Here is a 23,372-nt window from a genome sequence, read left to right as displayed (position 1 = left end):
GCCAGAGTAAACAAAGGTCTTTGACAGCAATCAGAGAAGCAAAGTTTTGCATCAAATCAAGGATTTAGGGAGAAAGCTTGGTCAGAAGTTAAGCTGATGTTGAGAAGACAAGGTAGGAGCCTGGACAGAAGATGAGAGGGACTCAAGGAAACCCTAGAGGAAAGGATATCTGCCTTGTAAGGACCCACTGAGTAGAGGATAGATTTGTTTTGAAAATCTTCTTTATTCTGTCTTACAATGTAGCTTAGAGAGTTGTGTTGTCAGACTTAATTGCTTTTCTAGTCTAATAAAACAGCCTTGGACAGCCATGTGAGGAAAAGCGGAGAGCAGCAGGGTAAGGTCAGCTCAGCGTGCTGGCTGACTCATCCCAGCACAGGCAGCAGTACCGGCTGCTCTGGGATGTGAGTCCTTACATTCTTTGCTGTCAAAGCCTCTAGTTGCCCCTGAGACAGTCAAACCTCAGATTGGGAGACAATATGAATGCTCATGTCTGACTCCCAGATTGTTCAGCTGGTCTTTCTTAGTTCTGTTCAGCCAAACACATCAACTTTCAAACCAATTTTCAGTCTAGAATTTGCTTGACCCACAGTCCCTATGGGGGTGGAGACAGTGAGTTCCAAAATTGGTTCCCAGTGTTCCTTTTCAACAGCAGCACAGAAAGTACAGGAAAAGCACCCATCAGCCTTGTAAAGAGCATCTTGTGCAATTTGTTAACTGAAAATTGTCTGAGACATCGACAAATCTAATTTGATCACACAGTGATAACTGAACTCTAAGCTGTGTCACAATAGCAGGGACTTTTGATGGTGGGACTGAACATTTTCTCTGTAGCTTTCTCTTGCAACACCAAGGTGTACTTTCAGTTCAGTGATGCTGCCGTGCAGCTCCTGTCCTATAGCAGTGAGACTTGAGTATCCTCAGCAATGTGAGAAGAAACTGGGGCTGGCAGATACACACCCAGAACTGCTGCAGGCGAGTCGAGCAAATGACATATATGAAATCCTTGTATCCTGCTGAGTGATAAAACAATAGAGGCATTTTATTTTTTTTAATCTGACTCGTGCATTCATTTCCTCTGTCTGAGGGCAACACGTAGGTGTAAAAAACTTTGCTTCCAATAACTGGAAGAATTTTCCCCCAGATGGAACTTACTTGGTCAGTAATTGCTGGCAAGCAGCCTGGGGAATTTCGACTACGGTTTTAAAATAGTTTCTGAAGCAGGAAGGGACCTTCAAAAAGGCAGTGAAATTGAATATTTGTGAAGTGATCAACTAATCCTGGACTAAGGGTGTTATCTTCTAACCATGGAAGATCAACAAGATCTGTAGGAGGGGGTCAGCACTGCTGGGATGAAGTGAGAACGGTATGGTGGTACCAAGAAGTCTTCGTGGTGGTTGGACATTTTTGCTGACCCACTTCTGTAACTACATGTCTGATCTTTGCCTAGAGCTGCACACTTTCCTAGTATTTGTATTCTTTGGGGGACCTGGAGGAGGGCAGAGAACATGGCCCAAGGGTTGCTGATGGCCTCTCCTGACCCCCAATGAACAGCTGTCCAGAATCTTCCCGTGGAAGACAGAGGTGAATATACCTGCATGTCCCAGTGTTTTTTCCTGCAGGAGGTAAAGTTTCTGTGACAAAAAAGGTCTGCCTATCAAACCCTACTGGGGAGGTAGGATGGGGCATGTATGGTCATGAAGCTGTCAGTAGAAGGATAGCTGATCTCTTCTGAGAGTTGAAACGGGGCAAAGAGAGAGAAAGCTTTGATCATGGAGGGGGAGGAGGAAGTTTCTTTGCTGAGAAGGTTCCTTCAAACCCTCCAGGGCAGGAGCTGCCAGCTCCACCTCCGACCTCTCTAACCTTTACCAAATTTCCCATCTGTGGCTGTTGCTTGCAGAGCCTTCATCAAGTTTCCCTCAACGACTGCATTTCCACCAACTCCTTTTAAAAGAGCATTTAAGCAAATCATGTACCAGCTCCTTCCCCTTTCCTGTCAGCTCTTCATAAAGCACCATAAAAGCAGTCTTCCACCACTGCTTTCTAACAGCCTAGTAAGCTCAAGGCTAGTGAGGGCAGGTTACCCAGAGCTCTGGAGAAACGTGGGAAGGTTCCTCACAGCTCTCAAGATGGTTGTCAAAGCCCCCAGCCAGGTGGTGACACAAGGAAAGTCAAAAAGGACACAGACAGTCAGTGAGGACGGGATGGTGGGTTGCAAGCCAACCGGGGCAGTGTCTTGCTTCCTTGCCAAGGTCGTGCAGGGTACAGCAATCATCGGCAATTCAGAGACTGTCGGAAAGACTGGCACTCTGCTTGTTGTCCATGGTCCGCCCTTTCCCAGGAAGACGGCTAAATACATGTTCAGCTTCCACACTGCACGTGGTAAGGCCAGAGGTGAACGCAGTGTAGGCAGATGTAGCTACGCTAGCACAAAGATCCCCCAGGAATATAGCAAATGCGGGGCCTGGAAGATGGAGGGGAGAACAACAAAGCAGCCACCAGCAACTCGCCATGAGAGAAGAGAATACAGTTACAGCTGCTCTTCTGTGGATCTAGAAGCCAAACAAGACCTCGCTTCTTGGGGCTCCTCCAGCTATCCTGCTCAGACCGCGCAGGTTCCCGCTCCATGCAGGCAGCCCCGAGCAGCCTGACTCATGCCAGGAGACATACAAGGTGTGGTACCTGGCTCTCCAAATCACGGCTTTCCCAGATGTTTGATTTACTCTGATCAGACATGTTAGCTGGATGTGAAAGCAGGCTGCACCAACAGGATAATATATTGGTACTAAAAATTAAATACATGAAATTTAGTGTTCCCTTCACATCAGCATTTCGTGGAGGCATTCATTTGTAATGATGACATGAAGGTGTACATACGCAAGAAGGATGCTAGAGGCAGAAAGGATTTGTGTGCAGTTTTCATGTAGTCCATAATTCCTACACAATTTTGGACAAAATGACATCTTGGGATCCCTTCCCACCTTATTTCACCTGAGTTTATAGTGCCATTAAATATGGTAACTTCGTTGTTACTGGGATAGAGGCCCAATAACAATTTCTTATCTTTCTGGAAAACAGGTTTTATTGTTTTATTTAATGATGCTGTTCTTCATTGATTACATGATGTTTTAGCACTGGTCAAAATTCCGTGTCTGTACTCCGATCTCTTTTTCCCCAAAAAAATCTTACTAATAACCTCAATAAATTTGAAGCTATAAGTAAGCTTTAAGGATTTCAGGAGCTTAGTGTTTTGGTGAAATATCAGCGTATGTGTGTATGGATTCTAGAAACTTTTCAGAAACTGAGCTGCATTAATTATGAAAAAATTAGGTTTAACCAGCATTTATATAAATTCACAGGTTCTGGACAATTTGTAGCTGATACACCTTTACAAATGAGCTAAAATCAGTCCATATGTCATTCTTCGTAACTATAGATTGAAATTGTATAAGAATGTGAAATGAACTGAAAAAGCAGCACTCTTGTGGATAATGATAACATCAAAAATTAGCACTTTTCTCAACTGAAGTCTGCACGATTTCATTGATTACCTGTCTTAGATCTGGATCTGAAATCACAGTCACTTAAAAGCCCAGTGACAGGTGACAGATTGTTTTTAGCAGACACACCCCTCGTAACTAAGGAGCTGATGGTTCCTGAGGTTTAAATAAAATCAAAATGCTTAAATTCTACTCCGTTGAGTGCATAGAAGCTCTGCATTTTTTTTGAGAAAGACCTAATAAATGAAATGGTGAGAGTTTGGGGACTGTTCCGTGATTTGACTTAAAAATAACAGCGTAATGCCTTAAGTTCTTCTTAGGTGTGCCTTTCGCCAGAACTCATCTGGGCAGATGATTATGCCAGTTATAGATAAGATTTTAAAGAGACCTCTAATATATTCCAAATAAATCTGAGGCTTGCCTGTAGTTAGGTTGGGGGAAAAAAAAGCCAAAACCCAGAGCTTTGAACAGCATTCCCTTTTTAATATCCATTATAAACATTTGAAAAAGATGGGGGATTTAAGACAAACTGCTGTTTTGCAATGATCATCTTGATCGACAAGTTTAAAGTACCCTCACAGGAGGTAAACAAACATAAAAAGGAAACCATAAAACATGGGAACTTACGTATCGCTCCCAAGCGCAAGGACGAGGTGGGAATCGGATGGAACCGACACTATTATTCAGAATTATACTACCATAAGCCCAAGTTAGCACTCTGAAGGACCATTCATCAAAATAAGCACTCCTTTCCCTTCCTCACCTTAGAAATGGCCCCTCTCTGAAGCACCGGGTTTGGCGAACCTTGTTGAAGCTTCCTGCCAACACAGACTTCCCTGGGACTGGAAGAATAACTCACCAGCTACCTCTGGCTGGTGTTAGGCTATTTTAGCTTTAGCGAACAAGAAAAACTAATCTATTAGACATCAATTTTATCCACCTCTCTAAGAATTTTAAACAGTTTATAAGTGACGTAATTAAGCGCATGTTTAGCTTCTGCTCTTGCCCCTGCAGAGGTACTGAGAGGGCACAAGTCTGACATGCTGGGAAAATAAAACTATCAGCATGGGAAAATGTATGGGAAAATAAAACTACCAGCATAAATAAAGAAACCTTTCTGCATAGATCAGTAGCCACTGAATAGATGCCCACGCTCAGGAGGTCTGAAACTGAATTTAGGGAGCAGCTAACTATCTCACTGTTGAGGTTAACAGCACTGGGCCCTGCACCAAGGGAAGCTCCTGAAGGCTTCCCCAGCAGCACCCACCACTGTGCATACGGAGGGGGATGACAACTAACAGTTCAGTGCCAGAGGGTGCACACAAACCCCCCTGGTCCACCCCAGCAACCCAGAGAGCTCCAGTTGCCCTACTATCTTCCAAAACCTCAGAGCACAGCTTCTGCCCCCCCCCCAAATTCTGCTGGCTGTCTTGCATCAGGTGTTCTATAGAGTTAATTCGTAGATGTGACTTTAGCCCAGTTCCCGATGCTTTAGGCAGGAAACTAGGATCCTCCAAAATCAAAATCCGACAGAAGGTCGTAGTCCTCGGTAGCCAGTCACCAACAGACTGACTCAGCCTTCAGGCCAGGTCACAGCGTGGCATCAGGAAAAGAGCAAAAAATACTGGATCTGAAAATACTAGCAACAAGATAACAAAGTATTTTTAACCTCTGATCCTTCTCAGAAAGCAGCAGAAACCACACCAGGTACAGGAATATTTATATGCTAAATTAACACTCTCTGTGTGCAAGACATGAAGTCATTCCTGTCATGAATGAGAAAAACCTTGAATTCTTGCCAGGGAATCTGGACACCATAGTGGGAGACCTGAGGTGCCTGCAAATCTGGAACAACTGTTTGGAAATAATATGTTGTGTTTGACTTCGATCTCTCAAATCTCAGCCTTGCAGACTGGCTGTTTCTTATGAGATCCTTCTGAAGCCACGAGCTTTCTTTCCTTTGCCCCTTGCCATAGGTGTGCTATTTTGTATAGGAGATCCTGCCCTAGCATACTGAAAATAGCCTTTGTAGCTTGATGACAAAACATACCCTGACTTCTCTGAGTCTTGCCATGTACTTTGGATGATGGCTGTCTTAGGAGCATACTGTTACTTCCAGTGGAACAAAACACCTTGCATCTGGCAGGGTACTAGCGGACAGTCATGTCACCAGACAAGGTGGGCTGGGGATAAGTCAGTGAAACCTACTCTAAAATGTTCAGTACTTGATTACAAAATTAAAATCAAAACCCTAAACCCCTTACCTTCCCCTCAAAAAAAGGAAAAAAGAAGAAAAAGAAAATTTAAAAAAACCCCAAGATATAATGAGATCTACCTGATGCACCATATTTTTTCCAGTTGAACATCCTCTCCAGCTGTCTGATTTGAGTGTCTACTTTGATATGCTCCAGTCCTTGAATGTGACTCCTCTTTCCCTGTATGCTGCCAATTATACATCTACTTTAACAGCACATTGCATGCAAAACACATCGTCAAAGTGGCTCCTGGCACACCGCTTCTCTCCTCTCTTACCCTTCAGTTCAGTGATATCATTATATGATATCACTCTCTGTGTTAAAAATGAACCAGCTGTCCAGACCATAGGACATTAAAGCAGTAAGAAGGTTCTTTCCCTTCTCTGGGCTTTAGCCTAATCTTGGCAAAAATGCAAGAGACACAGTGAGTCATGTGAAAAGTTAATTTAGCTAGTGTTGGGTATATGGGGGAAAGTGTAAGGACAGGAGAAGCACACCATGATATTTCCTCAGAATACCCCTGCAGCCTCCAGCGACTTGTGCTGAGGGAATTCTTACGCCTGAGAGGGTGCCTGAGCATTTAATAGCCTTCAATAGATTTTGGGTTTTTTTCCCTTATGAATTTTCTGGTTTTGCTGTGCTGCTTAAACAGCTTATTTCTAAATAAATTTCTTACTGGCGCAACCCTCTTCAGTTTGTTATGAATTCTCAGAAACCACATCCCAAAAGAAACAATTACCATACAAATATCTTATTAGTTCTAGTCTCCAGTTTTCCCTCAGGAATTAATAAAGATTAAGCCTGACATGTTCGTATGACAGACGTGGAACGCGAGGCTCAGAGTTCATAATAATCCCCCTCCACACCGTTCATGATAGAAACCTCAGGACAGCTACTGTATTTTGAAAAATTAAGATCTGAAATGGAAGCGAAGTTTTAAAAGAAAGTTAGATAAACATGTTAGGAATGAAACAGGCCTAAGTAAAGTAGCTCTGAGGCAAGAGAAGAGCTCCCTTCTGCACTCCTGTCTCTATAACCCTATGGTTACTAGGTCATTATTATTCAGATTTGTTTCAGAAATAGCATATATCTCCTAATGTCTCCAGTTTCAGAAAACAAGCTCTACCTCTTACAAAGATGCAACTTAAAAAAATGGACCAAAAAATAGCAGAAATAAATGCTATCATCGTCTGCTTGAAGTGGATTACAGTGACGTACAGGAAAGCTTAGTGTCTGTCAGTATTTGCCACTAATACATTTAAGACGTGCTTTATAGACAAAATAGAAGTAATTTACATTATATGAAAAATTTTGGTTAATTGAGAAAAACTCTGTTCTATTTTTAGTCAGAAGTATCCTTAAGTCCAATTGCTACTAATAAGGCAGGAAATTCTAAATGTAGCTCCACCTCTAACAGCATAGCTGCAATTAGAACCGTTATGTTTTATATAAGCCTTCTTTTTTAATATAAAACCCTCTTTCTTTTTGAATCAAGTGCCCGAATAAGATAAACAGATTAAAAGATCTGGCAGAAGAAATAAAGCCCTTAAAAGCCTGCCTTTGTTTCCTTGGCTTTTAGAGGGGCATGTTGAATGAACATCCTTTATGTGTTGCAGCTGGAAAGATCATTTGTACAGGCAGTCAGGAACAAGTTAGGCAAAGTCAACCTACAGAAACAATCAGCGAAGCCAACCCAGAATAAAACTGTCTTGCAGTTGAAATTTAATTTGCATTAGCATTAATGCTTGAGGGGAAAAAAGTAATTTTTTAATTCAATTGCACAAGTGTGGTTGCTGACTGCCTTAGCAACCGCAGCCTGCACACACTCTTTGTGCCTGCCCCGTCCCCACAAAGGTGGTTACTCTGACACAACCTACGGCACAGTATCTCTACAGCCATCAGAATAACCATTTACCACCACAAAACTAGTAAAATATGTAGCTCCTACACACTTCCATCCAGTAACATGATGTCCTCCTCCTGAAGGACAAACACCCTCACGACAACTGAGGACATGAGTGGAATAACAAACCTCTTCCTGACTTCTGGCAATTCTAAGCACCCCCTGCTTTCATGGCTCACGAAATGGCATATGGTGACCACAAGCAATTGCATGACTGCTATTTAAGTAGCTTCAGGGTGACCATAAAGACAGATAAAAAGTCCCACCGGACATCTCCACAATTTCTCTGGAGGCATGCCTCAGCTACTAGCCCAGGAACCTGATGGCCTGCTACCTACCAAACAACATCTGCAACAGAGCAACTTCTTGAGGCACTTGATCTAAACCTGCACTGCTCTCAAAAGCTCAGTGAGTTTTTCCCCTCACAACGGCCAGGAAACAGCTTTTGTATAGTGTTAATTTTCAGCTGCATCAGGTGCCAGAGCTGGTGGTACAAAAGAGAAGGCAGGATTGCACAGCAAAGAGGAAAAACTGGACCACCTCTGGTGTCAGCAGCCCACTTTGGAACAGTTTCAGCTACGTGTGGAGCTGAAAGACAAAGCCGAGAGTGGTTTGATACCAACAGACAGAGCAGCCTCCACTTGCCAATAACACCTGCTACGGACAGACCAGGAGGAGAGCCTTCGCAAACTACCTGGGCAGAGCATGCGACCCTTGGGGAGATGCTGAACTCATCTCACTGAAGGTTAGTTATCTGAAAGGTCTACGGTAGCCATCAGTCTAAAGTGGTTATCATCCATACTGCCTATTAAATGTATTTCTTAGGACAGGCTGTCACATCTTTTGCAGGTGCTTGCTTCTCCACAAGGCTACATAAACTAACTTACATGACCAAGAGGTGCTAAAGGTAGGAAATTCCACGTTTGGATGGCTTCCTCCTTCTAGGGAGTACAGCCCAAATTGTTTCAGAACTGAGGAGATCCTTGTATGTAGGTTCAGACCCGCCAAGAAAGTGCTCTGTGTAATGAAAGAAATAAGCACTAGAGAAGTCAGTGACCCAGGTTCCTGTCTGCACCGTTGTGACATGAGCGCCTTTCGTCCACTGCCCCACATACCGTACACAGCGGCCTCTTTCCCGCTGGACTGAAAAGAGTTTTGCCTGGCCTGACCTTTAAACATGGAGGTGAAGGGTGATGGGCCAGAACAAGAATTGCTGCCAAAGACCAGTCCAAACCATTCCCAAGATGGCAGTTTCAGGATGGAGTGGACAGGCATGCGGCTTCACAGCAAAGGATGCTACACCTTAGTGATCAGCACTAATAAAAATAAGGACTGCATAAATAAAGGAAAAGTTCAAACTGCTGAGAGCAACTGTCAGTCAGCACGCTATGACGGATAAAATTGAGCGTGCATAGGCAGCTTCTGCCAAGGGTCTCTAGCTCCAGATAGCGTCATTAAGGAAGGAAGTATCTTTCTGTATCAGTCGTGTCCTTTAGGGACAGAAAACCAAGGTACCAATCCCAAATGTAGACACAAAGTGCCCAGCTTCCAGAAACAGCGCAGCATCCCCATCACTGGAGGAAGGCGTGTTGGCCAGGGCTCTTGCTCAGCCACCTTCCCTGCAGGACACACTGGCAGGAGACAATGGAAGATACTCTGCGATGTGTCTCTACTCGGCCAGCTGGACCAAGGGTTTAATTCAAGGTCAGTCCAGCCCTTGTAGCAAATCACGTTGGCAAGGCAGCGGCTTATTTCAGCAGCTCTCACACTCCCTGTACTATCACCCTCATAAACATAACAGTACCGCGTGCCCGCACAGTCTCATCCCGCTTGATCAACTAACAGGCTAACACCTGCATTTTAGCTAGCTACAACTAGTTACCCGCGTTTTTATTTGAACTCAGGATGTGAAAAAGAACATCCTACTTCCAGGGCCTTCAAAGCACATCAGGAGAAAAGCAGCAGAAGCATGAGGCCTGTGCTTCCAGAGCCCTGCCCTCCTCCAGAGCTGGAGGACGTCGCCCCGCACCCCCTGATGTCTCGGGTCCCTACAGGCCACGAGGGAAAGCCAGCTGCACGCTTCGGGCTACCCCAAAGCATCATGCCAGCAGCCCCGCTGCTTCTCAGCTACGGAGGCTCCAGCTCAAGTGTCTTCACTGATCCCAAGCACTGTCCAGCAGCCCTCTGGGTACTTCTCATTCCACAAAGGGTAACAGTTATTAATTTTAGAGCAACTTCTACAACAGATGAAGCAGAACCGTGAGGTGCAACAGTAAAGCAGATTAATAACTCAGTACCAAAGAGAGGGATAAAAGATTAGAATATTACGTTTATTGCCAATGGATAATTGTGTAATTTGTGTGATGTGGCTATTTGGAAAAGGGATAAATGATATGTAGGGAAAACCATGCGCTTCTCCTTAGCCTGTTCTTGACTATCAGACAGAAGATGCTCTGTTTGTGTATTCTGCTCTCCAGCACCTTAATTTGACAACCAATTTCCTGTTTCAAAGCAAAAAAGATCTTTCCATTCTTCTCCTTCAAAATACGAACTTCTGTAGGCCAGGCCACCTCATCGACAGGAAAAGCAGTGTCTGTTTTTCACCACCGTGGGCTTGTTAATCTCAAACATTCTAGCACGCTCTTGGGATTTCTTACTATATTCCTCAATGTTTGTCATGGCTTAATAAATGCAATTACATTTTTTAAACCAACTAAGATAAAAACAGACATTACAAACTTTTCCGAGGAGAGATTATGCCAATAATATTGGTTTTAACATATCATAGCAAATGTCCTGTGTCTGCAGCACTACATACATAATACACATTAGCTTTAAACAGGCTACGCTATGCACAATTCAAGCGATGTTTACTGATCTTTTGAAAACAGAGAGTAAATGTATTGAATCAGCGTCTTCCATGAATTCAGAGCATTGCCTGCAAAGTTTACAAAGATGATAAAACAGTGATAGATTAGGACTGGTGGGAAGGATTGAGACTAGTTTCTAATCCATCAGAGATTTAAAATAGTTTATGCAAATGTACAGTAGCACTTTTCAACTAGCGATACATGAAAATTGATTATGTGTAAAAATACATTGTTTCCAAAATCCTGAGCATACATAAGTAGTACCAGAAAACTCAAATTGGCTTAAACTTCAGTTTGTGAAAAAGACCATTTTATTTACCATAGGATTAAAAAAAACACATACAAAAATATTTAACAAGGTCTAAGAGATCTCATTCTCCCTAGGAAAGTAACGCATTCCACCACACACTATTTTTTAAATCAAAGAGCAATACTACACGTCTTTCATCCTTGTTATACTTTATTGCTGAGATGGAAAGGTCCTAAATTGAACCTACCCTGTAATTCACTAGGTGGCAGGTAGAGACTTGTTTTCTTGCAGCAAAATGTACTTTTATAGCATCTTGCAGAAGTCTAAAACTCTGTCCCCTCTTACTGAGCACTATTCACCTCTTCAGATATTACTACAGGTACAACTATATATCTAAGGCATGATTTCCAGTACGTCTACCTGATTTAGCACAGGATTTACCACTACTGAACCCACTACTGTTTTGTCCAATTTAGTTGTAATTGTCCCACATGAGACCATTTTCAAGAGCAATTATTCTTCTGAAACAATTCTTCCTCCACCTCCTTCCCCCTGCCAGCAGGGTACTTTTCTCCCAGTTGCAGGTCATCTTTTCCTCATCCCATTCCAGCACGCCGGGTTGTATTCTGTGGACACTGAAAGTAACCTCTCCTCTCACTCGCCATGTCGGAACCTGTCAGGCTACCTGCACCCATGCAGGCTCCCACAACCTCCCTCCCCACGAGTGTGTTTATGTCTCCTAAGTCTTGTTATTACTCTTTTAGCTTTTAATAACTCAGCTCAGACAGGCTGGGCCTAGGCCATGAGACCGCTAGACTGAGGCAGCGCCTCTCTTCGAGGATTTATGGTAGGCCACTGAGCTGTTTTTAAACCCGTGCTCAACACAACGCTCTATGGCAAGGAGCACCACGACCCAGAATGCAACAGGGAGCCATATGGAGGGCTTGTGTCACCCTCCCCACGTGTAATAAAGGCCCGACAACACGAGTGACACCGCACCGGCCTGTGAGGGTGCAGGGCTGCCTCCCCCAAAGCAGCAAACAGAAACCCACCGTCGGCGGGAGGCAGGCGGCACAGGCGGGGGGGGCCGCCCTGCCCTGACCCACAGCCCGCGTGGCGCTGGGCCCCCAGGACGCCGCCGCCAAACACTGCCGCGGGTGGCCGCCCCGGCGGGGCCGCGCACGGTGCGCGGAGGCGGGCGGGCAGCGAGTGCCCGACGCCGCCGCCGTCCCTGCGCACCGCGAGGGACCGGCCGCCGCGCGCCACCACCGCGGCGGCGCGCGCCCGAAGCAGCGAAAGGCGGGGCACGCTGAGCGCCAGCGCCGCGCTCCGCCCCGCCCCCCGCGTGCGTGCGTGCGCGCGCCCCGCGCCGTGACCCATTTCACCGAACAAAGGATTTTGCTGGAAATCTCCGCGCGAGGACCTAAAATGGCGCCGGCGCGCTCGCCCGCCCCCGCCCCCCACGGGCACCATAGAGATGGGGCGGGCCGCGGCGGGTAGAGCGGCCCCGCCTGGTGCCTTCTCTAGGCGGCCGCAGTCCGGCCTCGCTGGTGCGCGGCGGGGGTGGCGGCGCGGGCCGGGGAGGGCGCTGTCACATCATGGCGGACGAGGGCGACTCTGAGGCGGGGAAGGTAATGGAGGATGGGGGGGGCGGTGAGGCGCCCTTCCCGTCCCGCACGCGTCCGCAGCCCTCTCCTCTCATCGGAGCGCGCGGGGCGCTGTCCCCCGCCCCCCACCTCACCCCGGCCCGGCTTGAGGCGGGCGGCTGAGGGAGCCGTGCCCCTACGGAGCCGCCTCGCCTCGGGGAAGCCGCCGGAGCAGCGGCCAAGAGGCGTCCTCGGTGGGTGGCGGGGCCGGGCCGGGTCTGTGATCTGTCGCGCGTGTTAAGGTCTCGCCGCCCGCCCCGCTGAGGCGCAGCCGGGCGCGGGGAGGAGAAGGAGAAGGAGGAGGAGGAGTGCGGCCACCCGGCTGCCCGCGCCAGCAGAGGGGGAGCCCTGCGCTGGGGACACGAGGGGTCATCGCGGAGCGGCTGCGAACCCCGCTGGCTTTGCTCCGGGAGCACACGGGCAGCGACGGCCGAACTGCGGCTCTGTAGGGCCGGGTGTAGGGAGGGAGGCGGTTGCGTTTGTGTTTCCACGGACCCCTCGACGGGGCTTTTTCTTTGCGGGTGAAACACTGGCGTGACACTTGAGCCTTCGTCCCGCCAGCAGTTAGCAATGGTTAGAGTCATAACAAGCGATTTCAAGTATAACAACAGGTGAAGTGCTATTTTAGAAGGATGCATCATGCTGCATGGATGTGGCAGGGATACCTTCTTAGCCAACAACAGCCGCATATCAAGTGACTTCTTCCATATGAGAGGACTTGAAATTACTCATTAGGAGATTAGACCAAATCCTTTTTGTCTCACTTGTACACAGGGATTATGTGGAAACAGCTGATGGTTGTCCATGGGGAACATAGATAACATAATTGATGGGGATTTCCATACTTGCATACAAATCCAGCTGTTGTCAGATGCTTGCCATCCCTATTACCACAATCAGGCGTGCTTCAAAATGGCTTGTCTCGCAGAGTTGTCAGCCCTCCACAAATAGCTGACTGTAGTACTCCAAAATCTACTTTGGCCAAGTAGAATAGCTTTACAAAAAAAATAAAACCATTTAAAAGTCGTATTTCAAGATTTTGGTTGGTACGCTTGCACGCGTGGTATTTAATGGTCTAAGGATTTAAACACAATAGAATGGAGACAAATTCTCACACCATCCCTAACAAAAGAATTAATACGAGAAAGATGTGCAGATGTTAACTACAGTGCAGCCACCCCAACCCTGACCCATGTCATCCCAAGGCCTTTTTGTGTGTAGGTTCTCACTCCTGCTTGTGGCACCAGTGTGCGTTTGCAAGGATGTTTGTCAGGTGGGAAATATGAGTTGTCTTCAAGGTAGAAGACTTGGATTATGCAGAAGCCAGTGTGGGGATCTCTGAAATGAAAAACATATTTGTCAGTTTGCAGTTGGGTTTATGAATGCCACATGTAATTGCCATATGAAAATTCCATAGAAAACTGATAGATATAAGCTAGGGTAGGTTACAGATATGAGACAGAGTATGCAGTAGTTTGAATAATTTTTACCAGTAGGTTCATTTAAAAACTTATGCGTTGTATATAGAAGAACTTCCGTGCACAACCCCTGCCTATACATAGGATTAGGTTAAAAATTACTGGTTTATAAATGTTTTTATTCAATGTTCAGTTTCAGGTTCTCTACTACATGTGCATTCTCAAGTAATTTCACTTTTTTTAAAGCACATTCGCCTTTTCAGATATTAAAATTACATGGCATAACTAATTGAATGTAACTTTACCTGTTTGTTGTGTTGAGTGTTGTCTTTGAACAAAGATTGTTGATTCTTAAGGGGTTTCTCCCTTCCTTTTTTGGAGAATGTAAAGGAAAAAATGAAACAGTTCTTTTTATAATATTCCATAGAAAGGATGGGTCAACAGGTTTGTACAAAATGATGTTGCCTAAATCAATAGTTAATTCTTCCGAAACCATTCCTGACACAGCTGTGCATGTTCACTTTTGCTCAGATATAACCCTGGAAGTAGGAAATCCTCAAGTGATTATTTTTGACTACTAGGATAACAAGTCAGTTTTACAGTGGAGTTGGCATCATAGACTGCTACAAAAGTAATTTTTTAAATATGTGTTCTTTTTCGTACAGTCTTTTAAACTCCTAGGATTTCTTGATGTTAAAAGTGTCCCATGTGCACGAGAATCAGTGCTCTATGGCTCCCTGGGATCTTTCGTTGTGGGTCTTGGACATTTTGTAGCAACTAGTAAGTACTTATTCCTTCTGGTTTTTATTTATTTATTTGCAAGGGAAAATGAATTCCTGTTTGCTGTTAGGTTTTATTAATAATGGGAAGTCATCCAAGATTTTTTCTCTTAATTTTTTTGAGGATTTTTGTTTTTCTTTCAGGTAGAGTTAGAAGATCCTGTGACTTTGCAGTTGGTGGCTTTATTTGCACAATGTTAGGATACTGGTATGTAAAACGCTTCTTGAATTTTGAGAGACCTATGTTGGCTGCTTTGTACAACATGATCCCTGTGTGACCTTTCACAGTGTTTTTGAAACTCCATAAAAAACTTGCCTAGCAAAGTGTCCTCTTCCTTCTCCCTGAAATATTTCTTTTTTTAAGGGAAAAGAGTTCAATGCCTTTGAATTGTTATGTTAATGTATTTTTTTAAAACTTGCTATTGTTTCTTAAATCCTAAGGATCAAACAACCCAGTTATTCCTGTCTGTCTTAATTCTTTCTTTTTTCCTTCACATATGCCATCCTTCTGTCCTAATTATAAAAGGAGCATCTAAATGGTAATGAAATTAAGATCCAAATTATAGAAATCAGCATTTTCCATTGGACTTATATATTCCCCTCCTCAGTGGCTGCATAATGTTTGCCTTAAAGAAATAGCAGTTACCCTATTATTTTCATTATTCATAATTTCATAATGAATTTTACTAGCCTTATTATATGTGCTTTCAACTTTTCAACTGGCTGAATAAGTCCAGTTTGATACTGTCACTCATATAAAGCAGGGAATTGTGTTTTCTTCTCATCCCCTCTAGGTTTTACTGCAGGTACAATTTAGCCCAACACAGGATCCGGCAAAGAATGCTTAAAGAAGGAATGAGAAACAAACTTTTATTTGAAGGCAGTTCTCTTGATCCAGAAAGAAAACAAACTGGCAATGAAAGAAGCGATTCATAGTCTGCTGTAGAGGAGTCTGTGGTCTAATACAGCTTTGGGAGAAGGTGGTCCAAAAATGGCAGTCTTCCCTGTAGATGTGTGAGGTGCCTAAAAGTGATAAATCATGCTGGTTTTCCTAGCACATCTGAGCAAGAAATCCATAGCGAATCTGTTAAGTCAGTATACAAGCCTTTCTTTGTTTCATATATGTATGTATGTATATGATTATGTACACAGTTAGGAATGACCTCCTATTAAACATCAGGGAACTAATGTGTTCTATTACAGGGCCTCAGAGGATTAATGACAGTGGTTTGGGACTGCTTTAATTTCCGTTATAAACAGAATTATTTGTTTTAGCAAAGTTGTAATTACATCTCGTTTAAATACAGGGAAATATTTTCATCAGCTGTTCTCTGAGTAAATGTATCCTTCAGTGTTACTGTTAATTGTGCTGTTTGTAAAACAGGAATATTTAAACAGTAGGTGAAGACTTTGCTTGTGCAAGGTTGGTGATATCAGTAGCCTTTGTAAGATTTCAGCTGCAGAATAACGTCAGATGATTTATATACACTGTAAAGTTGAAGGATTTCCATTTTTGTTCTGTCTTTGTGAAACTGAGAATAAAATCACACTTCAGAAGCAGTCTAAGCTATGTAAGTAACTAATCGTTTTACTTGATTAAAACTCTTGCTCTTCTGTTTAAGACATTTCCTTACAATTGGTGGAATAATACTTTACATTATTTGTAAGCAGCAGTGGTCAGTAGTTTTTTTTAAAAAGGCATGTTCTACTTGTATATTTCACTGTAGAAGAAATATCACTATATAATTTGAAGGAAACCATCCTATAATGGAATACAGTGTTAGGTCTAATAGCATATTGGTAAAAAGATGAGTGATGGCATAATATTCTTGCTTGATTCTGTCTGCGCCAGTGACACAATGTGTTTTTTTCACAAAATAATTTATAGTGTATTATGCTGTAAGCACTTTTTGGTCTAAAGGCATTCCCTGAGCAAAAATAGTCCTTTCCGTCCACCCTGTACTTAGTCTGAGAGAGTTTGCGATCTGTTGTTAACTCAAGTAGGTGTGGGGAGGTTTGGGAATCCAGATGTAAACAGCAGCATTGCTCTGCTTACTTATTTAATTTGGAAATATGCATGAGAGCATTAAACAAACATGCTATTTACACTAAGATAATTAACCTTTTACCCCCTGTGGATTAGTCTCTTACAAGAAGAAAACAAACCTGTATACTGTTTCCTTTTTTTCCCTCTGTTCCTCCTGTTTCTTCTCGGAGGAAACAATAAAGAGAAATTTTATGGAGGACACTCAATAGTTTAATACTAAAAGTATCCAGAAAACTTGAGTTAGTGCAATGAAGCACTTTCTGTCCTCACTGCAGAATCTAATCTCAGAAGTTAAGTGGTAGCTAACTCTAATTCAGAAAAGAAAAATGTTTCCCCTGGTTCTGTGCTGAGGGGGAGGGAGGCGTCGCCTCTCAAAGCCCTTGGAGCGGCAGTGGGAAACGGAGTGAGCCGTGCGCAAGGACTTAGCAAGCTCCTATTTTAATACATGGTTGAGTTCTTTCCTATGTGACCTAAGAAAAGGAACTGCAGCCTAAGCAGGGGGTCTTTTGGCTGCGAGGTCATAGTTCAGCTGGGGAGTTAGGAAACAAAAGCATGCAGATGAAAATTTACTCTTTGGCAAAGAGCAGTTGCAGAGAAAGAAGAGAAAGCTGTTTTGTTCTGGTAGGAGAGAAGTTAGCATGTGCATAATGGCATCCTTCAAAATGCACAAGTACTGTGACTAGGTCGAGAAAAAAGCAGAAGCATCATGATACTGTGGAAATGAAAAAATTGGGGAAAACTGCAGCCTTAAATCCTCTCCGGTGTTAATTGGTGTTGGGTTAAGCTACTGCATTTAAGGGTATTAGCTCAATAGCATCTTAACTACAGTATTAGCAATTCTGGCCAATAACTGTGAAATTCTAGATGTACCTGCATGGCATAGATAACCGATCTAATACTTCTGCCTTGCTGTGCAAAATGTAAAATGAGAATGCCAGATGTTAACAGAAGAATGGGGAAAGAGGCAGTACGGAGGTAGTCTGGGCAACATGTTTGAGCTTCATTATCTAGTAAAAGTTGAGGAGGAATTGAGCTAACGAAAAGTCAAAGCCTTTGCTGAATGGGGTAGGGGGGGAAAGATAAGGAAGCTGTGAGCAATACTCAGTGTGAAAGGGGAGGGTCTGCAACAGCAGAGGGAAGAATGCTCATGGTTAAACATGCAGGGGGAAAAAAAAAGTCTGACATAATTCCTTGAAGTGCTGGCTGCAGCTGCCTCTGTGCCAGCTATGGAAAGTGGATTGAAAGTGACTGATGGGTTACAAACCGCTGTTGAAATGGTGAGGGACAGGACAAAAACCAAAAATCTCAACATTATTTGTTGAGATCCATGAATTAGGATACATTCTCAAGAAAATAAAAACTGTAGTAACTTAATAGAAGTAATTTTAACATTTGAAAATAATTTCCTAACTTTTTAAAATTAGTGATCCGTATCCCAATTAATGCTAATTTTTAAAATTTAAGTCATTGGTGGAAACACATAGCATCCATCTGTGTTTTATCATTGGACTTGATATCTTTGAGTATTGCTGCTAATGAGAGATGTGGTAGTTCTTTCTTTATCCAGGTTCAAAATATTTCTCAAATTAAAACTTTGCAGACAGAGAAAGGACGAGAAATAGTAATTTTGAAGATGTTTGGTTTTCAGCACTCTGAATAAGCCCTAAAAAGGAGAGAATGAAGTATAGCAGCTTTAAGCTATAAAGTTGCTAAAAGCCTGTTGATTTTACTGACAGTTACATTACTTGGTCACTGAACGGTGACCGACGCGCACACTGAGTTTTTATCCCTGAAGTTAGTAAAATCCTTCCTTAAAGCAATCTAAAACATCACCAAAAAAATGGATGGGTTTATGGCCCCATTCGCTCCTCCACACCGTGCTCTGCCTGCTGCCCGCAGCAGGGGTACTCTTGGGAAAAGGTGTTTGCCAGCCCCCTGGGCAGGAGCCCCTGCTCGGAGCTCCTGATGGAGCCCACCACACACAGGCGCATGGCCTCCCAGCCTTTCAGGAAGGAAAGTCACTGTCAAGGCAACAGGCAGGAACGCGGCAATCTGAGGTTAATTGCCAACTCTGTTATTAGAGGTGCGTGCGATCAGATTGCCTCTGCTCTTCAGTGCCTTTCACTGAAGCAAATGTAATGCCTCAGCCATTGACACCTGCAACAGGCTCAACACCCAAGGACTTTTCTGGAGTTGGCAGCAGAGGCAATTACAGCTGTCGTCCCAAACTCGTCATTTATGTCTTTATCTAAGCAGAGATTTTGGGGAGATGTTGGCTCTCGCTGCATTTTGCAGGCTTCCAGGCTATCGTGTGTGTGTCACCACCCACCCCGAGTCCTCGAGTGCTGCAAAGGAAGGGTCATCTCCTGTCATTAACAAACGAGTCTGGCTTTTGGTAGGGTGATTTTTTAGGCGGGGGGGGGGGGGGGGGGGGGGGGGGGCGGGGGCGGGGGAAGGGAAGTACGTTTGTTATTTCTGGTGTAAGCAACCCAGGTAACAATGAAGTACTGTGTGAACTCAGTTGCAATGAGCTTCCAAGTGAAAGATTTTCTCAGCTTAGCAGACTAATTCCCATACTTCTCTCATTACCATACTCAGGCATTTAGCTCAAGAGCTCAGTGGTTACCAGTGAACGTTGTTTGGTTTGCTCCATTTAAAGTTTGAGACAAATATGTCGTTATTGCCTTGGGAAACTGATCAAAACGAAGGTTTTACAGTATGTTCAGGTGATCAAGAAGATGATCCTTTGATGTTTTGGGGTTTTTTAAAATTGAAGAACCAAGAATTAATTAAACACAAGAAGTGGATCTGAATTTTAGTTAATGTGACTCAAGGCCTTGGAACATATATCCTTCTTAGGCTTAAAATGAAAATACTACACTAAGCAAGTATAGCTGCTAAACCTTCAAATGGAGGTGGGGGAGTGGGCTGGTGCAGAGAAGGTAGAGCCTTGGATGAGACATTTTGAGGAAAATGCAGGCTTTTACTCATGGCTAGCAGCACCCTGACTGAGACTGTCCGTAGGCCCCCATGTTTTCACATGTGCTCTGTTTTTTTCTGCATGGGCTCATAGTTTGCCCAAGAGCCATCCAGCAGCGGGTCTGCCTGCTCCTGTGGGAACACGTCACAGCATCCCTGTATCTGCTTGTTTTAAAGATTAAGAGCAGTTCGTTCTGAGGAGGATATTTTAATCCTTCCAGCTTATGTCACCTACCATGAGCAGGACTGCATCAGAGCCCTCAACTTTCCTGAACATGCCAGGAGTCCACTGGCAGCACCTAAAGTGCGCCATGGGAGCAGATAGTTCCCACTGCAGGGCTTTTTTTCTTTAGACTGGCCACAGCTCCAAAAATACCCAGCCTGCATATTGCGGTGATCTATTTAACAGAACCAAAGATTCCCCCGTCTGTCTTCACACTCTGGAGAAAAGGAAACACATGCTTTGCTTATTTTTTAACCTCCTTGTTTCTTTTGTCAAATGTGTTACAAAGAACAGCTCTCAGCCAGTGTGGCTTCTCTCCCCAGACAATAGATCCTCATCTCTCCTATTGATGGCAAACAGCTCCAGTGATCACGGTATGCATTGATCCATGAGGCATCTTGGCCTTCAGGCCTGCATGTATGTGCGTGGCAGGATTTTGGAGTTCACATACAAGCTTTACAAGTCTCTGATATTCATGCTTTTCATCATCCAGGTCAAGAGTTCTTACCACCTTTACCTTTGCGAGGTGGCCAAACCCAATGAGAAAGATCTTTTTCCACCACCTCATCACTGTGACACTGCACAGATGCTGCGGAAACAGGATGAGAGATCCAGCCAGCCCATTTGCCCATGGCTCCTTCTTCTGAGCAAATTCACAGTCAGGGTGCCCACGATCCCCACCAACAGAACATTTAGGATATGTTACTTAAGTGATTAAAGGGAAACTAACATCCCCTTCACTGTCGGGAAACATTCAGGCTCTGGCTGAGATGATAGTAGCAACATCGCTGATGATGAAAAGCCAATAAGTGGTTTATTATTGGGCAGATATATTATCACAAACGGCTGTTGCAGGAGTCCTTCAGAGAGAAAATACAGAGCAAAATTTTTTCCAGTGACCTCTTCCTCAAAATAGAGGGGATGATACTCTTTTCAGGCCCCCCAAAGGAATCTGGAACTACCACTGATTATCACATGCTGTGCTTGTAACGCTTTCAGCCAACATTTAAAGCCCTCGAGGGTCACCCTGAGGCAGCATTGGGAGGCTGTGACAGAACTTGTTTGACTCGATTTCTTAGCTCTGATAGTATCCAAGTGCCACGTTCTTCGGTAACCACCTACTCAGACTTCCAGATGGATAAAAAGACCTCAGCCCTTTCTTCCTAAACCTCACAAAGTCCCCTTGAACCACTACTGCAGTGGACTTCTTACTCCCGCTAACAAGCACGATGGTCCTCTCCATCCCAAAAGCCTGTTGCCATTCATTTATACTCACCATTTTCTGTGTCACAATCCATCCTTCTACTGGGCACACCATACCACAGTTTGTATGCCTCCGTCACCCACATGTGCACCCTCAAGATCATCTAAGAGATGCACACCAAGAGCATGTAAGAGGGTCACAGAGCGACCACCTACCACAGGGCCAGCAAGCTGCTCCCGCAGAATAACATTCAGTTCAAGCAGAGCGAAGGATGCCCCCGCGTGCACACATGTACATGGACACACACACGCAGCCACGCTCCCCATACTTCAGGAACGCTTGGAGAACTGTGAGACGCCACAAACCACAGCCCTGTATGAAATCTCATACTCCTGGTATGGCAGCAAACCTCACAAAATTCAGAGGAGTTCAGTTACTGATACATCAGCAACACCTTCCATCTACTGGTGATCTCCAGTGGGATCCATGCTAATTGGAACGCTCAAGATAGAGCCACCATTCAAGGAGGAGCCTGTGCACTCCCTTGCTTCCCCCAGCAGCCTTTCCGTTGCTTTCAGCAGTGTAATTTTCACTGGTTTGTTCTGGAGCTGGAGGAGGATACTTATACTTGGTACTTGCTGGATAATACACCTTTCAAGGCAGTAAATATCTATAAAAGCAAGATCATTCCTGAAAACTTCTCTCCTCTTTGTTTTCTGCACTAGTATCTGCTGAAAGAAACCGTTGGAGTCTCTCGTTTTCCTTCTGCGGGTGTTTCCTTAAAGGAAAAAAATAAAAAAGGACTGGCCAGCTGCCAAGCCATGGAGGCGCATAAATATCCCGGGGCTGTGCCAAGGCGGCTGCCAAAGCAGTAGCAGCAGCCCCCTCCCGAGAATGTCCAGGAGCTGCTGGGGACATACTGTTTTTTTGGAAGTGTCTCCCGGCCTCCACCTTCTCCACCGCTGAGCAGGCTGCAGAGTTTCCTCAGTGCCGAGCAGGGCTGGGCTCAGCATGCTGCCCTGCGGACTGGAGCACTGGGTCACAGCGATTCCTTCCACCTCCTCCTTTCTTTCAGAGAAAGCAGCTCCTACGGCAGCCACGTATGGGAGCCAGCCGGCGTGGCGCTCGGTGGCCCCTGCTCCGTGCAGGGGGTGATACCCTTGTAAAAAAGGGGCAGGCAAGTTCTTATGAAAGGTGTGACTGAAGGGGTGTCCTAGGCCTGGAAACCAAATGCATTTTGTGACATTTAAGTGTTACGTTTGCTGATATGTAAGTACTGAAATAGTTCTTACTGCACTATCACAGCCACTTTCTCTGAGGTCTCTCAGAGCAAACAGGGAGAATACACAAGACATTTAATTTGCACAAGTGATTTACATCTATTGTTTCTTTTTGAGGTGCTTGGCTTAGTATTTAACAATTTAATAAATTATATTTTAAAAATAATAATTGTTATTATTGTTATTATTATTGTTATTATTATTAATTATTACAAGGTAGCTGCTTACATAACAGAGTGTACCCTAGAGGCTGGGAAGCAGCTAGCCGAACAGCCGCCCTGCTGAAAAGAGTAGGACTTACAGTGGACGCCAAGTTGAACGTGGGCCAAGAGCATTCTCACTGCGAATAAGGCAAACCACAGTCTGGGCTCCATCAGGAAGTATGTGGCCAACAAATGAAGGAACGCACTTATCCCCCAGTACGTGACACTGCTGAGGCAGGGCGTCCAATATTGCTGTCCAGCTTTGGGCCTCTCAGTCAACAAGGATGTCAAAAAACTTTAGAAGCTCCAGTGAAGAGCTCCTGAGGTGTTTGGGGAGCTCACCACATGCCCTCTGGAAAAATGGTGGAAGGAGCTGGACTAGTCAGTCTGAGGAGGAGCAGGCTGTGGGGTGACATAATGACCACCTAATATTATCTGCAGGACAGTTACAAAGATGGAGCCAAACGCCTCTTGCTAGTTGCAGATGATGCAGCAGGGGCAATGGCAGCAAACTCTAGCTCGGGAGCTTCAGGCCAGGCAGCAGGACAAACTTTTACTACAAGGGCTGTGCAGCACTGGAATAGGTTGCCCAGAAAGGTCATGTAATTTCCACCCTTGCAGCTTTTCAAGCTTCAGCTAGACAAAGCCCCAGCTGACCTGAGTACTAGTGCCAGTCCTGCTGCAAGCAGGAGGATGGACTACATCTCCAGAGGGCCTTGCAAACAGCATTTCTGCCATTCTGCGACCTACTGAGAGACGAAGAATCTGCAAAACCCAAGGCAGAGAAAGCCCAGTGCGGTGCAGAGGACCACCCACTC

General features: G+C 44.6%; 1 protein-coding gene across 1 annotated transcript; it reads left to right on the top strand.

Annotated features, from left to right (window-relative positions):
* The first annotated feature begins 12,136 nt into the window (after positions 1-12,136).
* On the top strand, positions 12,137-16,285 carry COX20 (cytochrome c oxidase assembly factor COX20). Its single transcript, XM_068400921.1, has 4 exons — positions 12,137-12,406; positions 14,505-14,619; positions 14,763-14,826; positions 15,413-16,285. The coding sequence occupies exons 1-4, from the start codon at positions 12,374-12,376 to the stop codon at positions 15,552-15,554; spliced, it is 354 nt and encodes a 117-aa protein (XP_068257022.1). The 5' UTR covers positions 12,137-12,373; the 3' UTR covers positions 15,555-16,285.
* Positions 16,286-23,372: the final 7,087 nt, after the last annotated feature.

The sequence above is a fragment of the Nyctibius grandis genome, chromosome 1, assembly GCF_013368605.1.
Source record: "Nyctibius grandis isolate bNycGra1 chromosome 1, bNycGra1.pri, whole genome shotgun sequence".
Classification (NCBI taxonomy): domain Eukaryota; kingdom Metazoa; phylum Chordata; class Aves; order Nyctibiiformes; family Nyctibiidae; genus Nyctibius; species Nyctibius grandis.
The sequence above is the reverse complement of the archived record's forward strand: the minus strand, read 5'-3'. Positions and strand labels throughout refer to the sequence as shown.